The 14,016-nt window shown below is 44.2% G+C and overlaps 1 protein-coding gene across 17 annotated transcripts in view; it reads right to left on the bottom strand.

Annotated features, from left to right (window-relative positions):
• The window catches only part of TRIP13 (thyroid hormone receptor interactor 13), a 168,326-nt gene that overhangs the window by 118,076 nt on the left and 36,234 nt on the right, over positions 1-14,016 (bottom strand). For all 17 annotated transcript variants that reach the window (XR_015061344.1, XR_015061346.1, XR_015061341.1 and 14 more), the window contains 2 exons: positions 306-369; positions 82-168 (listed from right to left, as the gene is read on the bottom strand). Coding sequence is in view for 12 of the 17 variants with exons in the window: in XM_085893719.1 (XP_085749845.1) it covers positions 82-168; positions 306-369 (151 nt within the window). In the remaining 5 variants the exon portion in view is untranslated. The remainder of the gene's footprint in view (positions 1-81; positions 169-305; positions 370-14,016) is intronic.

Raw genomic sequence — 14,016 nt, 5'->3', positions numbered from 1 at the left:
AAATGCCTTTACAATGAAAGTACCATTAACCGAGCTGGTAAAATCTTTCATAAACTATAATATGATGCATCATAATCTGACCTCATCGATCAACACACAAATGAGGGATTCTTTGTCATCAATCAGATCCTGGATCTTCTGAAACATCTTCATCACCAGCTTCCCACTCTGCATGCAAAAACCGATTTATTATTTATTTATTTTAAGACAAGCTTGCACAAATGATTTGGTGCTCATTTCATTTTGGTGATTTTGCATATCGAAAAGCAAGGAAGTTGTCAGTGGATTTCATTCCAACAACCCACCTCTGAAAACCACTTTGAAAAAAGACTGTGGCTGTTTATCTCAATGAGTTGTCCACACTTGTATCTAGGGGTGTTGGAGGGGAGGGAGAAAAACAACAACAAAGAACATCATTAGCATCCTGTTCAATTTTGTGGTTTCAATGGATTTGATGGAAACATAAATCCCGAATCCAAAATTATACATCAATAAGAGCAAGATAAAATATCAGAAGAAGAACAAAATAACACGAGTATGCAAATATATTTTATTGGCAGATATAGTGACTGTCCAACATAAAATGTTACTGCATGAAGAATGATTTTTTGAATACAAAGTCTGGCCTCAAGGAAGAAGTTTGGAGACAGTTAAATGGAAACAAATTGATGGGGTAGGGGCGGAGGGGCGGGGAAGGAAGTGAACAAGCAGGGAATTATGTGAGGGAGAGAGAGGGAGGGAGAGAGAGGGGGAGAGAGAGAGAGGAGATGAAACAGAAACTTGGAAGAAGAGGGTTGGTTAGGTCGGGTTAGGGGAGTAGACAAGTTTGGGCTTGGTTGGTTGGGGTTAAGGGGGTACAAAAGATCACAGGTAGGAATGGGGGATGACATGAGGTGGTGGTGCACCGATTGCTCAGAGTCTTAAAGGCAAGAGTGGAATTGAACCACCTCTGTTCAGAGGGCAGAGGGAGTGAGACCTGAGGAGAAGTGTTTCAAACAACAATAAACAACAGAGAGGCCACTGACTTGTCTGCAATGTAAGAGGAACAGGTCTTGTGCTTAGGTCTCATTGTGGGAGATGCCAATACTGTTAACACATTAAATTTGACTTGGAATGACGATGAATGCCTGGTCTGCAGCTGTCTTTCGAGGTCAGTCATATGATGTGGTCAGCCCAGCAGAGGTCATGGATGGTGGTGGGGCAGAGACCTTCAAGAGATTGAACCTCTTTCAGGAGCTGACTAACCAAACAGATAGGTAGGATCGTTTGATGATCCTTTTGGAGTGTTAGGGCGAGGCTGTGAGGTTTCACGAGATTGAAAGATGTGTTCCATTTATCAGACCAGCATTGAATTAATTATTGATCAGAAAAGACTGGAGCAGCTGATGTCTACCTTTCAGTGAGACAGCTTACTGCAGTACACAATGTGGGGTCATCTGAAAAAATGGAAGAAAGGATTTTCCAGAGTATTAGAGAGGTATTTTATGCAGATGAAGAACAAGACTGGGTCCAAAACACCACCTTGTTCGAATGCAGCCAGCAGTAGGAAATGAGAAGAGAAGGTTCCATTGATAGCAATGTGTTGACCATGTGAATGGTGGAAGTCAGAAAGCCAGGTATAAAAGCAGCCTTGTATGCCACAAGCAGTAAGTTTGGCAAGCAGAGCAAGATGACAGACTGTGTCGAATACCCAAGATGTCCAGGTAGACGATTTTCACCAATTAAGACTTTGGGCCTCCATCCATTGTTGAGCAGGGAGCAACAGTATGGCCAGAATTGAGTTACTGGGTAGGAGTCCAACTGATGGTCAGAGATCAATCAGCTTGACTTCTGGTTCTTCCTTGAGTGCATGCATAGTTTGTGCTCTAATCAAACCTCAAAATATGTTTACCTTAAATTGTGACTTACATCTGACAGAAGTTGTACTTACAGAGTTTTATGTAAACTTCAACGTACCTGTTGCTCTTTATTCTCGATTTGTATGTGCATAAACCATGCTCTGACACCTAGTTTACCGTTTCTTTTCCATTACTTAGAAACAATGTTTCTAAGACTGTATATGAACAAAAACAGCTCCATGCTCCACAGATATACTCTACCTTCAACAGAGCTGTAAAAAAAAGAATGTAGTGCTCTTCTTCTTTTAACTTGTGCATATTCTGTAATGCTTCTCACACTCAACTATCTGCACCATCTTTTAAACACAACCCTTTGTCATGTCTTCTCTTCTTTTTTTAACAAATTTTAACATGCTTGAAAATTTTTCGACGTATGCCAGCGTATGACACACGTTCCGCATACGCTGGCCATAAGTTGTAGGCACATTACGCGATCGTTGACACACGTCAACACACGTTACTTGTAAGTTACTCATAAGTCGAAGCACGTCGAGGTAATGTTTAGCGTTATGATTTAAATCGTTGAGTGGCAGCCTATTAATTATATTATATTATAACCGCACTAGAAATCGAAGTGTCAACATCACCGTCATACCGAAGAAAAAAAAAAAGAAAAAAAAAAACAGGGAGTCTGGAACACTGACGCTAAACATTACCTCGACGTGTTTCGACTTATGAGTAACTTACAAGTAACGTGTGTCAACGATCGCGTAACGTGCCTACAACATGTTACTCGTAGGTTAGAAATAAGTTTCAGGTATGCTAAACATTACCTCGACGCGTTTCGAACGATGAGTAACTTACAAGTAACGTTTGTCGACGTGTGTCAACAATCGCGTAACGTGCCTACAACTTATGGCCAGCGTATGCAGAACGTGTGAGTCATACACTGGCATACGTCTAAAATTTTCAAGCATGTTAAAATTTGTTGAGGAGCTCGGCTTACTACGACATATGCCAGCGTGCTCTTAACGGATACAAAACTTACCCATAACGTATTCGAGGTGTGCCAGCATTTTAGACAAATTTTTCATACGTCGGCATACGCTGGCTAAATCGTCAAGGTGTGACAGGGCCTTTATGTCCAGAGAGAGGAGTATTTTTTTTGACTGCAGGAACAGAGATTATAGGGAGGGACATGGGATTGGTGAGGGGAGCATCAGAGGGAGATGGAATGTTATAGTCATCCAGTGTGGAGTTAGAGGAAAAAAAGAGAACCAAAAAGAGTTGCTTTATCAGTCGGAGAGACAGCGATAGTATCATCAAAATGGAAAAGCGAAGGAAAGGTAGAGCGACAGAAGTTGTTGGAGATACTTTTAGCTCAGGACCAGAAAGATCTATTAGTGGAAGAAGTTGAGAGGTTGTCACATTTCTTTTGGATAGAGGAATGCTTCGCCTCACAAATAACATGTTTGCGATGATTTCTGGCGAATATGAAAGCTGAATGCGAGTCAGAGGAAGAAGAGGTTTTCCATGTCCGATATGTGGCCTCCCTTGCACGAATGGCCACAGAGCAGGAATTTTTGAACCAAGAATTGGTAAGAGATAGATTTGAAAGAGAAGGGGATAAAAGCCTTCATTCCTGCAACAATAACCTCAGCTATATGTTCAGCAGAGATAGAGGCATTGCCCAAGGAGAGGCAGTAGTCTTTCCATGGAAAGTCAGAAAAGAAGTTTCACCAACCAGTCCAGTCAGCATTATTGAAATGCCAATACTGGTGTTTTGGCGAAGCAGTAAGAGGAGAAGTGGTGGTTAATAAAGTGGTGCTCACAAGATTGTGGTCATAAGAACTAATTGGAGGTGAAATTGTGTTGTTGTAATGCAAGGGATTGGAAGTGAAGAATAAATCCAAAGTATTGGTAGTGTGGTCATGACGATATGGGTAGGTTGAGTGATGATTTGTTCCAAATCATTAAGAATGGAAAATGCAAGAGCTTCCACTCCCCCAACATCCGTGTGGGAAGATTTCAGCCAATCCCTATGGTATACAGTGAAGTATCCGAGATAGAGAAATTCTACTTGAGGGTGTACGGATGTCATGGCCTCATGGCAAGAGTTAAGATAGTTAAAGAAAGCTATGAAGTTTGTAGAATTGGGAGAGCAGTAAGTGAAACAGAGAAAGATAGTGATGGCCGGGAGACATCAAAGTTTGGAGATTCGAGGTCCACAAGGCGTACGGCAGGCATGTTGATGTTGAAGTAAACACAGACTACTCCTTTGAAGCGGAATCGTGAGTGAAGGTTGTCGTTCGAGATGTTATAAGAATTAACAAGAACATCTTGTGATAATTGGGTCTCTGATAGAAGCAAAATAGTATTAGGAGAGGAGCTTGCTCGATGATGTTCGACAGTGGAAAGATTCGAAGAAAGACCACGAATGTTGGTGAAATTAATTGAAAAAAATTACCCCCGTGTGGGGGTGACGGTCATCTCCATAATACCACAAGTTCTCAATGTTCAGTTATGACCGAAGACTACTGCGCAGCTCGAACTGCGCAGTTTGGTTAAAGATGACTCGGTATTTTGGCGTGTGCGCACGAAATTATATTTTGAAAATAAATGCCGACGTTTACATTTCGGGTTTTGAAACTTTTGCACCTTCGGCGGAAAATGTATAAATATAAAAGGCTAAAAATGTGTTTTATATTTATATTTCATTTCTCCTTCCTTCCTTCTTTGCGAATCGCATCGGCGTTTTTGGCCATCTTCCAGATCACGTGATGATCAAACGGGAAGGAAATTCAAAAATCTGTCCGGTTAGATACAAGATAATATTTTTTACTATCATAATCAATAAACAGTTGCCGAATATCTTGTAGAATGGCAGACGAGATAGGTTTTGAAAATGGCGATTTTTATAACTTACGTGACCTCGTGACCTTGACCCTGACCTTGAACCCGGACAAACGTTATATCGTTGTGCAACACTCATCGACCTCTACCCACATACTAAGTTTCATCAAGATCGGAAAGAAAAATTGTTGACGGACGGACGTACGGACGGACATTTCGTCCGGCTTTATTAGGTCATCTCGGTAGAGATGACCTAAAGAGTCACGTTGGTTCAAAAGAGAAGGGTCTGCCTGAGCTTGAGGTTGGACGTTCAATCTTGAGGTTGGACAGATGTTGTTTTCTATTTCTCCTTAGAGTGGACACACAAGTGTTGCAGGTTTTGTGGAATGATCTGAGATTGCTTTCAGTCGGGTTTGTTTTCCATGAAGGGAAGGCAAGTTGTTTCAGAGCATCTGCCTCACCAGAGGATTCAATGTACCATGGGCAGGAAAGAAGGGTAGGATAACTGAAGATTAGATGAGATGGATCTCTGCCAAAGGGACAGCAGGTTTCTGTCAAAGAATTCGCAGGCTAAGTTAATATTAGGGGCAATAGATATAGAAGACCAATCCTGAAGTGAGATTGCAGCTTGCAGTCCCTGCCAATCTTGCCGAGTGAACTGGCAGATGTGCTGACACTGAAGTGACTCTCTGAGAATAGCCAGAGAGATATTGACATTCATCAGCATATGATCAGATGAACCAATTGGAGCAGAGAAAGAGTAGGAGACATTTGCAGGAATGCTTGTCATCACCAAGTCCAGAAGGGAGGATTTACCTTTGGGAGAAATCCAGGTCTGAAAATTCACAGATGGCGTCAGTCCCATGGAGTCACAGAAGTGCTTTGCTGAAGTGCCATGGCTGGTGAGAGAAGGACCAACACCCAGCCAATTTGCATGGTGGCAATTGAAATCACCACATATAAGGAAGAAAGAGTTGGGATGAGTGTTGAAAAGTTGGTCCATGTTATGAGAGAGAGAGAGAGAGACAGACAGACAGAGACAGACAGACAGAGACAGACAGACAGACAGAGAGAGACAGACAGACAGAGAGAGACAGACAGACAGAGAGAGACAGACAGAGAGAGACAGACAGAGAGAGACACAGAGAGAGAGAGAGACAGACAGAGAGACAGAGAGACAGAGAGACAGAGAGACAGGAGAAAAGAAAAGAAAAACACTACACATAGATTTCTAATACATTTTCATTTACCTTGCACATCTTACCAACACACCAAGTTTCAACAAAGGTATTAATATTTTCATTATTTCTGTAATAATTAAATTCTTGTTTCAAACAAGTTGAAAACAGGGATTGGAAATGCAAAATCACGTTACATTGCTCAAAATGTTTGCCTTTCACTTTGGCTTTCCTCGACAGGTAGATCGCTAATTTTGCCTCTGACAGAACATAGTTCAAAAACATTAACAACTTTTCAGTACCGGAATTGACTCTGAGGCCAAAAATAAAAAACCGGAGTGAAAAGGGGACATTTACCCAATTAAATATATTGTTCAATAAAAGAAAAAGGGGGCACAATCGTACACAATCAATATATCCATGGGACAAATCTTCAGTGATGTTACAAAAGGGACAAAGCACTGATACAGCAACATCAATTTGGTTGACAAAGGTGTTTGTTGGCAGTGGCAGTTGAGCTAGTCTCCATTGCAAGTCACCTGATCTTTTTGTTATTGGTGTGCAATACATCTATTCGCATGCAGGTTCAGAAGGGGTGGCATACGGCAAAAGCGTTTTCCATCTCAGTACTCCTACTGCAGAGGTATTTATAATAATAACAGAAAGACAAAAACGATAAATTGATTTACTGTCAAGATTACTAAATAAACAGGAAGCAATACTGACTGGAGATTGAGTAACCCCAGAGAATTGGACAAGTAAGCTCGGAAGTGAAGGCTTATGAGGTGTCCATTGGACCTCCGTACTTCACTGCAACCCAAGTTTAAAGGATGTACGGATGACATCTACAAGTACTTTACCGACAGCTCTTAACAACCTGGTGCCAGTGATTTCAGCAATTTCTTTAACAGACTTCCAGCAACAATTGGATTTGTCACGAAGATGCCAAACATTTTTGATACCAGCTGAAATGAAGTTTTGTAAAAAGCAATGGCTTTTGGGAACATTGGGAAAGAGTGGGTTGAGGAATAGAGGTTCTCCTACAAACATTTTGATGTCATACAAATCCTTCTGGCAGGTCACCACTACTGCTTGCCAAGCATTCAACAGACTCTGGTAGAACAGAGGAAGGAGAGACGTGTCAATATTTTTTGACTCAATTAGGAATAACTCAAGCCCGTAGCCGAGCAATCCAGCTTGTCTCAATATTTGTTGTGCTACGGGGCGCCAGGGCAGTTTTTCCACATTGATCGCTCATTGTATCGACTTCAGCCGAAAGTCCATCAGACGACACTTTACGTCAATGAGCCCTTGGCCATCAGACAAGAGGCGACAGAGTAAATCTGACCGCAACCAATGATAACCATTCCAGAAAAAATTAACCAGTATCTGTTGAGTCTCTTTAAGCAAGCTGTCTGGTGGCTGTAAACAGATGAATTTGTGCCACAAGACAGAGGTAGCTAAAGTATTAATAATTACAGTAGTATACGACCTCTGAAAGACATTTGCGGAAGGAACCTTTTCCATTTGTTGAGACGTTTGGTTACGTGATCTACCACTCCTTCCCAGTTAATAAGGGAGTACTGGTGAGGGCCAAGATAAACACCTAAGTATTTCACCCCCTCTCTCGTCCACCTGAGAACTTTCGGAAGAGACTGAGGTGGCACTAAGGGAAGCCCACCGGATGTACATTGAGCTGAGGACACCCACAGAGCCTGACTCTTTTGCCAATTACACTGCAAATGTGAAGCAAGATGAAACTTATGTAAAGATCCAAGAAGAGTGGTTAGATCCTGATCATTTTTAATACTATACAGACATCATCAGCATATGCAGACACAACGATAGGGTGTTCTTCTGGTGACGGTACAAAGCCAGAAAGAGAGTTCCTAAGATTGATTAGTAATGGCTCAAGAGAAAGGCTAAACAGTAAACCTGACAATGGGCAGCCTTGCCGAACACCCCTCTGAACCTGAATGGGAGAGCAGAGACCATCATTTACCTTACACAAACTGGATATATTGTTGTATAACAACAACAAAACTAATGAACCTTTCACCCAGACCAAACTTTTGCAACACATGAAACATATAAAAGTGATCAATGCTATCAAAAGCCTTTTTGACATCAAGGAAAATCAAACCAACCCCCCCCCCTTCCTCCTTAAGACCACAATCAATCAAATCTCTAACTAAAAAGATGTTATCAGAGATTGATCTCCCTGGAACACAGTAGCTCTGGTCATGATGAACGAGAGTCCCGACGACAACTTTTAGCCGATCGGCCAACAATTTGGAAAAGAGTTTGGAGTCAGAACATAATAATGAGATGAGGCGCCAGTTCTTGATTTGACGGAGATCGTCACTTTTTGGGAGAAGACAAACCACTGCTCTTCAACAGCTGAGAGGCAGTATGCCAGAAAGTAAACTTTCTTGCAGAACCAACAGTACTTCTGGACCTAAGATGTCCCAAAATACTGAAAAAAATTTCAATGGAAGTCCGTCGATTCCAGGGGCTTTTCCACGTTCAAAGCTGTTCAGAGCCATGCTGAGTTCTTCCAGGGTAAGCGGCTTTTCAAGAGCTTGACGCTGTCCACAACTCAAAGAAGGAACATGATTTGTCATCTCATCAACACAATCTTTAAACAGATTCCTTCGCAAATAAATCAGAAAAATAATTTTTCACAAGTCTTCGAACATCACTTTCATTTTGTATAATAGTGCCTTGATCATCCAACAAGGAGAAAATCTGCCTTTGGGATTTCTTAGCCCCTTCTAACTGGAAAAACCTTTTATTTGGGGTGTCAGAAAACTTCACATTTTGGATTCTGAGTCGAATTGACACCCCCATGACTTTTTCATGAATTAATTCTCTGAGATAAGCTCTTTTTTCTAATAATAGCCGAAGCTTTCTGTCATTTTGAGCTTTAGCAAAGTCTTCTTCCAACTGCAAAATCTCAGTTTCCAAGAGTGAAACAGCAATTTTATTCTTGCTCATGGAAAAGGCCTGATAACATTGACAGAAAACACGAATTTGAGCTTTCGCATTGTCCCACCATAACTGGATAGAAGCATAGGAAGGTTTACTTTGGATAAGTTTTTTCCCAAAACCTCCAAAAAGCGTCAGTAAAAAAACAATCCTCCAACAATTGAAGGTCCAATACGCACTTTTTTGCGGTAACTGAGAAGAGGATAAACCAAGCACTACCAAGTGATGATCAGAGAAAATGGAAGGAAAGATGTTACAAGACATGAGGACATTTCTAAAAGTAGAGTACCATCTATCCAGCCTTGCAAGTGTTATCAGCCCATTAGCACACCGGCACCATGTATGCTGAGATGCTGTACGGTGCTGCATGCGCCAAGCATCGAGTAGACCAAGTGATGAAAAACAACAAGATATGTGTTTATGAGATTCAGGATGTGGTTCTGGTGTATTCCTATCTAAATTAGGTTCAAACGTGCAATTGAAATCTCCGATACAAATACAGTGATCAAAGACTAAAGTATGGAAGTAATTAGCCAGATGTGTAAAAAAATCTTTACGAGCCCCGCTCTCACTTGGAGCATAGACATTATGTAAGGTGAGGTGAAATCCTTGATACACGAACTCTAATGATGCCAAGTGTCCTTTAACTATTTCAAGGAAACTATATGAGTCAGGAACAAACCCTGGACGAAGCATAAAGGTAACACCCGCTGAGACAGAAGACTAATTACTGAAGAAACAAAACCCCTTGTTAAGGCAGAGCCAGTCAGACTGTGAGGTGTCCGGTATGTGCGTTTCTTGCAACAAACAGACATCCACATGTTTCTGAAGAAACAAGTTTTTAACTTGGATCCGACGCAAATGGTTAGCACCACCCACATTCATGTTTAAGGTGCCAAAAAGCACTTCCTTCTTTTTCATCCCGTATCAGTGGGTTTGGCAGGTGTTGAGAACATTCTAAACCTGATTTTGTAATAAACTTCCTCAATCTGTGAATTTGTGGTTTAGTTATTTCAAAATCTTTAGAATTCCTAATTATGCACTTTGCAGTCTGCATGAAGGAAAGCAAGTCAGGAAAGTGTTGATGAATGATGACATTCCGCAGCCTAAACGTCTCATTCAGAAAGGATACAATAACCTGTGGAGATATCTGTAAATGATCAGATGATGACTGTGACAAATCAGTCACCTCCATGTCATCATCTGAAGCAGGCAGCCCAGATAACCTTCCACTAGGTTCGTAAGTATCACCCTGGACCTTTACAAACACGTCTAAGAGGGGTACCGAGTGATGCACGGTGGTACTTTGTGAGTCCTGTTTAACACTTTCATCAACATGAGATGGGGCTTCTAATCCACCATCTTGTATAACTACATCGGGCACCTCTACTGAGGCCTCACAAACTGTATGTTGATCATTTGTTGAGGTGGCAACATCGCATGGAGCTGCAACACTATTTCGGTCCGTCTCAGGATAACCGAACGCTGATACCTCCCGACATTCTACACACGGTTCAGTAACACCAAGAGACACTTCACCGCTATCTGAAGGAACCGGACCACACTGTACACTTTGAAATACATTCTCGTTATCGGAAACCATTTCATCCTTTTTTCATTCCGATGAGGTTCCTCAGTTACCGGAACAACCGTATCCAGCACGACTACCTTGGGAGAGCAAGTGGGGTCACGAGGAGCAGACGCTCTACGTTTTTTTTTGACACGGTAATAAAATCATCCTTACCGTCCTCACTATGTAAGGGAACAGTATGAGCGGGAACGTTGGGTTCACTGGGCATCACCTCCTCCACCAGACGAGGTTGTGGGTCGCTAACCGTTTCACAATCAATATCAACATGTCCCGATTCCCTACACTTCGAACAAGAAGCTTTCAGACAAAATCTTTTTAAACGGCCACAGGCTCCACAAAGAAAACATGTTAAAGTCGCTGATGAAGCATACACTTGGTAATCATAATTATCAATTTTAATCTTAAAAGAAACGTTTAAACTCGTGTCGTCCCCACGGTCTGGCAGCACTATGTAAACTTGCCGCCGAAAGCTCATCACGTGCTTTGCCTCGTCATGGCGGCACCCGAGGGGGTCATCGAGATCTTTGACACAATTTTCCCGTAATGAGACAAAACAGAGGCAAGTTGTTGATTCGACACGAAAGGAGGCACGTGAGAGACGATTATTTTCATTGCCGGGACATCCATCGGGGAGGCCATAACAAAGTGACCACTGTGTGTGGTTAACCCGGAACTCACGACATCGTGAACAAGACGAACATCGGAGACGAACACCACGACCTTCTGATTCATGCGTGACGCAGCACGAACAAGCACAATGCCGATAACGTCTCCAACGGCCAAAACAATCTCCTCAGAAAGAACCCCGTCGGGGGGGGGGGACACAAATTAGAGCGTTTTTACGAGTAAGTCCCTCAAAAGCAGCATCGTGCTGCGAGCGAGCCGCCGCCATGTTACAACAAAGACCCGACGCTCGTCGTCTTCCTCACTGAGGAAGAGGAAGTTAACAATACACTCCTACTTTCCCGAAATTTGGGAAAGAGGGCACTAACAAAACAAAATAAGGAAAGGCAAGCGAAATAAAAACCAAAATAAAGCAGGTTTAAAGTGAAAGGCTTTTAAATAATTAATGGACGAACAGGGCACCGCCCAAAAACAGGCGATACCCTGACTAGTGCCGCGACGAGCTCTCTCTCTTCTCCACACAGAAGGGAAACACGGGAAAAACTCACAAACAAAAAAAAACACGAGCACAGAGGGATGAAATGGGGAAAGGGGAAACACAAACTGGCACAATGGAGGACGGGCACTCATGACGCGAAGTGAGCAGCCGCCATGATAGTTCACATGATGAACCAACAGTCAGCAGGGGGAGAGGGAGACAGAGACAGAGACAGATATATATATATATATATATATATATATATATATATATATATATATATATATATATATATATATATATATATATATATATATATATATATATATATATATATATATATATGTGTGTAGATGGAGATGGAGTTGTCACTATTTAGATTTTAGAAGATGGAACAAGACACAGACAAACAAGAGGTGGAAGCAGAAAAGACATCGCAACCAAAGGTACTTCTGGGGTTGGGAGGTGCAAGATTATACACGGACAATGAGAAATTTAGTTATTGATGTAAAGTGCACTTCGCCGGTAAGGCGAAGTTCGGACCTATCAAATTGGAGGAGACAATCGCCAGGGAGAGACATGACAGGGTCAGGGTTGTCCGATGGGAGGAAGGATTCTGTTCAACATATGATGTCCAGTTTATCAGCAGTGACCTGAAGGGAGAGATCTGTCAGGTTAGTGTGGAGGCCTCGGAAGTTTCAGGTCCACACAATTATGGACGTGGGGAGGTAGGGTAGGGGGGAGGCTGGGATGGAGAATGAAGCTTTGAGGGGACAGGGTGAGAGGAAGCTTTGAGGGGACAGGGTGAGAGGAAGCTTTGAGGGGACAGGGTGAGAGGAAGCTTTGAGGGGACAGGGTGAGAGGAAGCTTTGAGGGGACAGGGTGAGAGGAAGCTTTGAGGGGACAGGGTGAGAGGAAGCTTTGAGGGGACAGGGTGAGAGGAAGCTTTGAGGGGACAGGGTGAGAGGAAGCTTTGAGGGGACAGGGTGAGAGGAAGCTTTGAGGGGACAGGGTGAGAGGAAGCTTTGAGGGGACAGGTTGAGAGGAAGCTTTGAGGGGACAGGGTGAGAGGAAGCTTTGAGGGGACAGGGTGAGAGGAAGCTTTGAGGGGACAGGGTGAGAGGAAGCTTTGAGGGGACAGGGTGAGAGGAAGCTGTGAGGGGACAGGGTGAGAGGAAGCTTTGAGGGGACAGGGTGAGAGGAAGCTTTGAGGGGACAGGGTGAGAGGAAGCTTTGAGGGGACAGGGTGAGAGGAAGCTTTGAGGGGACAGGGTGAGAGGAAGCTTTGAGGGGACAGGGTGAGAGGAAGCCTGAGGGGACAGGGTGAGAGGAAGCCGAGGGGACAGGGTGAGAGGAAGCCGAGGGGACAGGGTGAGAGGAAGCTTCGAGGGGACAGGGTGAGAGGATGCTTCGAGGGGACAGGGTGAGAGGAAGCCGAGGGGACAGGGTGAGAGGAAGCTTCGAGGGGACAGGGTGAGAGGAAGCTCGAGGGACAGGGTGAGAGGAAGCCGAGGGGACAGGCTGAGAGGACGCTTCGTGGGCACAGGCTGAGAGGAAGCTTCGAGGGGACAGGGTGAGAGGATGCTTCGAGGGGACAGGGTGACCGGAAGCTTCGACCCGACAGGGTGAGAGGAAGCTTCGAGGGGACAGGGTGAGAGGAAGCTTCGAGGGGACAGGGTGAGAGGAAGCTTCGAGGGGACAGGGTGAGAGGAAGCTTCGAGGGGACAGGGTGAGAGGAAGCTTCGAGGGGACAGGGTGAGAGGAAGCTTCGAGGGGACAGGGTGAGAGGAAGCTTCGAGGGGACAGGGTGAGAGGAAGCTTCGAGGGGACAGGGTGAGAGGAAGCTTCGAGGGGACAGGGTGAGAGGAAGCTTTGAGGGGACAGGGTGAGAGGAAGCTTTGAGGGGACAGGGTGAGAGGAAGCTTTGAGGAGACAGGGTGAGAGGAAGCTTTGAGGGGTCCGGGTGAGAGGAAGCTTTGAGGGGACCGGGTGAGAGGAAGCTTTGAGGGGACCGGGTGAGAGGAAGCTTTGAGGGGACCGGGTGAGAGGAAGCTTTGAGGGGACCGGGTGAGAGGAAGCTTTGAGGGGACCGGGTGAGAGGAAGCTTTGAGGGGACCGGGTGAGAGGAAGCTTTGAGGGGACCGGGTGAGAGGAAGCTTTGAGGGGACCGGGTGAGAGGAAGCTTTGAGGGGACCGGGTGAGAGGAAGCTTTGAGGGGACAGGGTGAGAGGAAGCTTTGAGGGGACAGGGTGAGAGGAAGCTTTGAGGGGACAGGGTGAGAGGAAGCTTTGAGGGGACAGCGTGAGAGGGAGCTTTGAGGGGACAGGGTGAGAGGAAGCTTTGAGGGGACAGGGTGAGAGGAAGCTTTGAGGGGACAGGGTGAGAGGAAGCTTTGAGGGGACAGGGTGAGAGGAAGCTTTGAGGGGACAGGGTGAGAGGAAGCTTTGAGGGGACAGGGTGAGAGGA

This window comes from Eptatretus burgeri, chromosome 8 (assembly GCF_056783735.1).
Source record: "Eptatretus burgeri isolate ZD-2024b chromosome 8, Ebu_testis_v1, whole genome shotgun sequence".
Classification (NCBI taxonomy): domain Eukaryota; kingdom Metazoa; phylum Chordata; class Myxini; order Myxiniformes; family Myxinidae; genus Eptatretus; species Eptatretus burgeri.
This window is presented reverse-complemented; position numbering and strand designations above follow the sequence as displayed.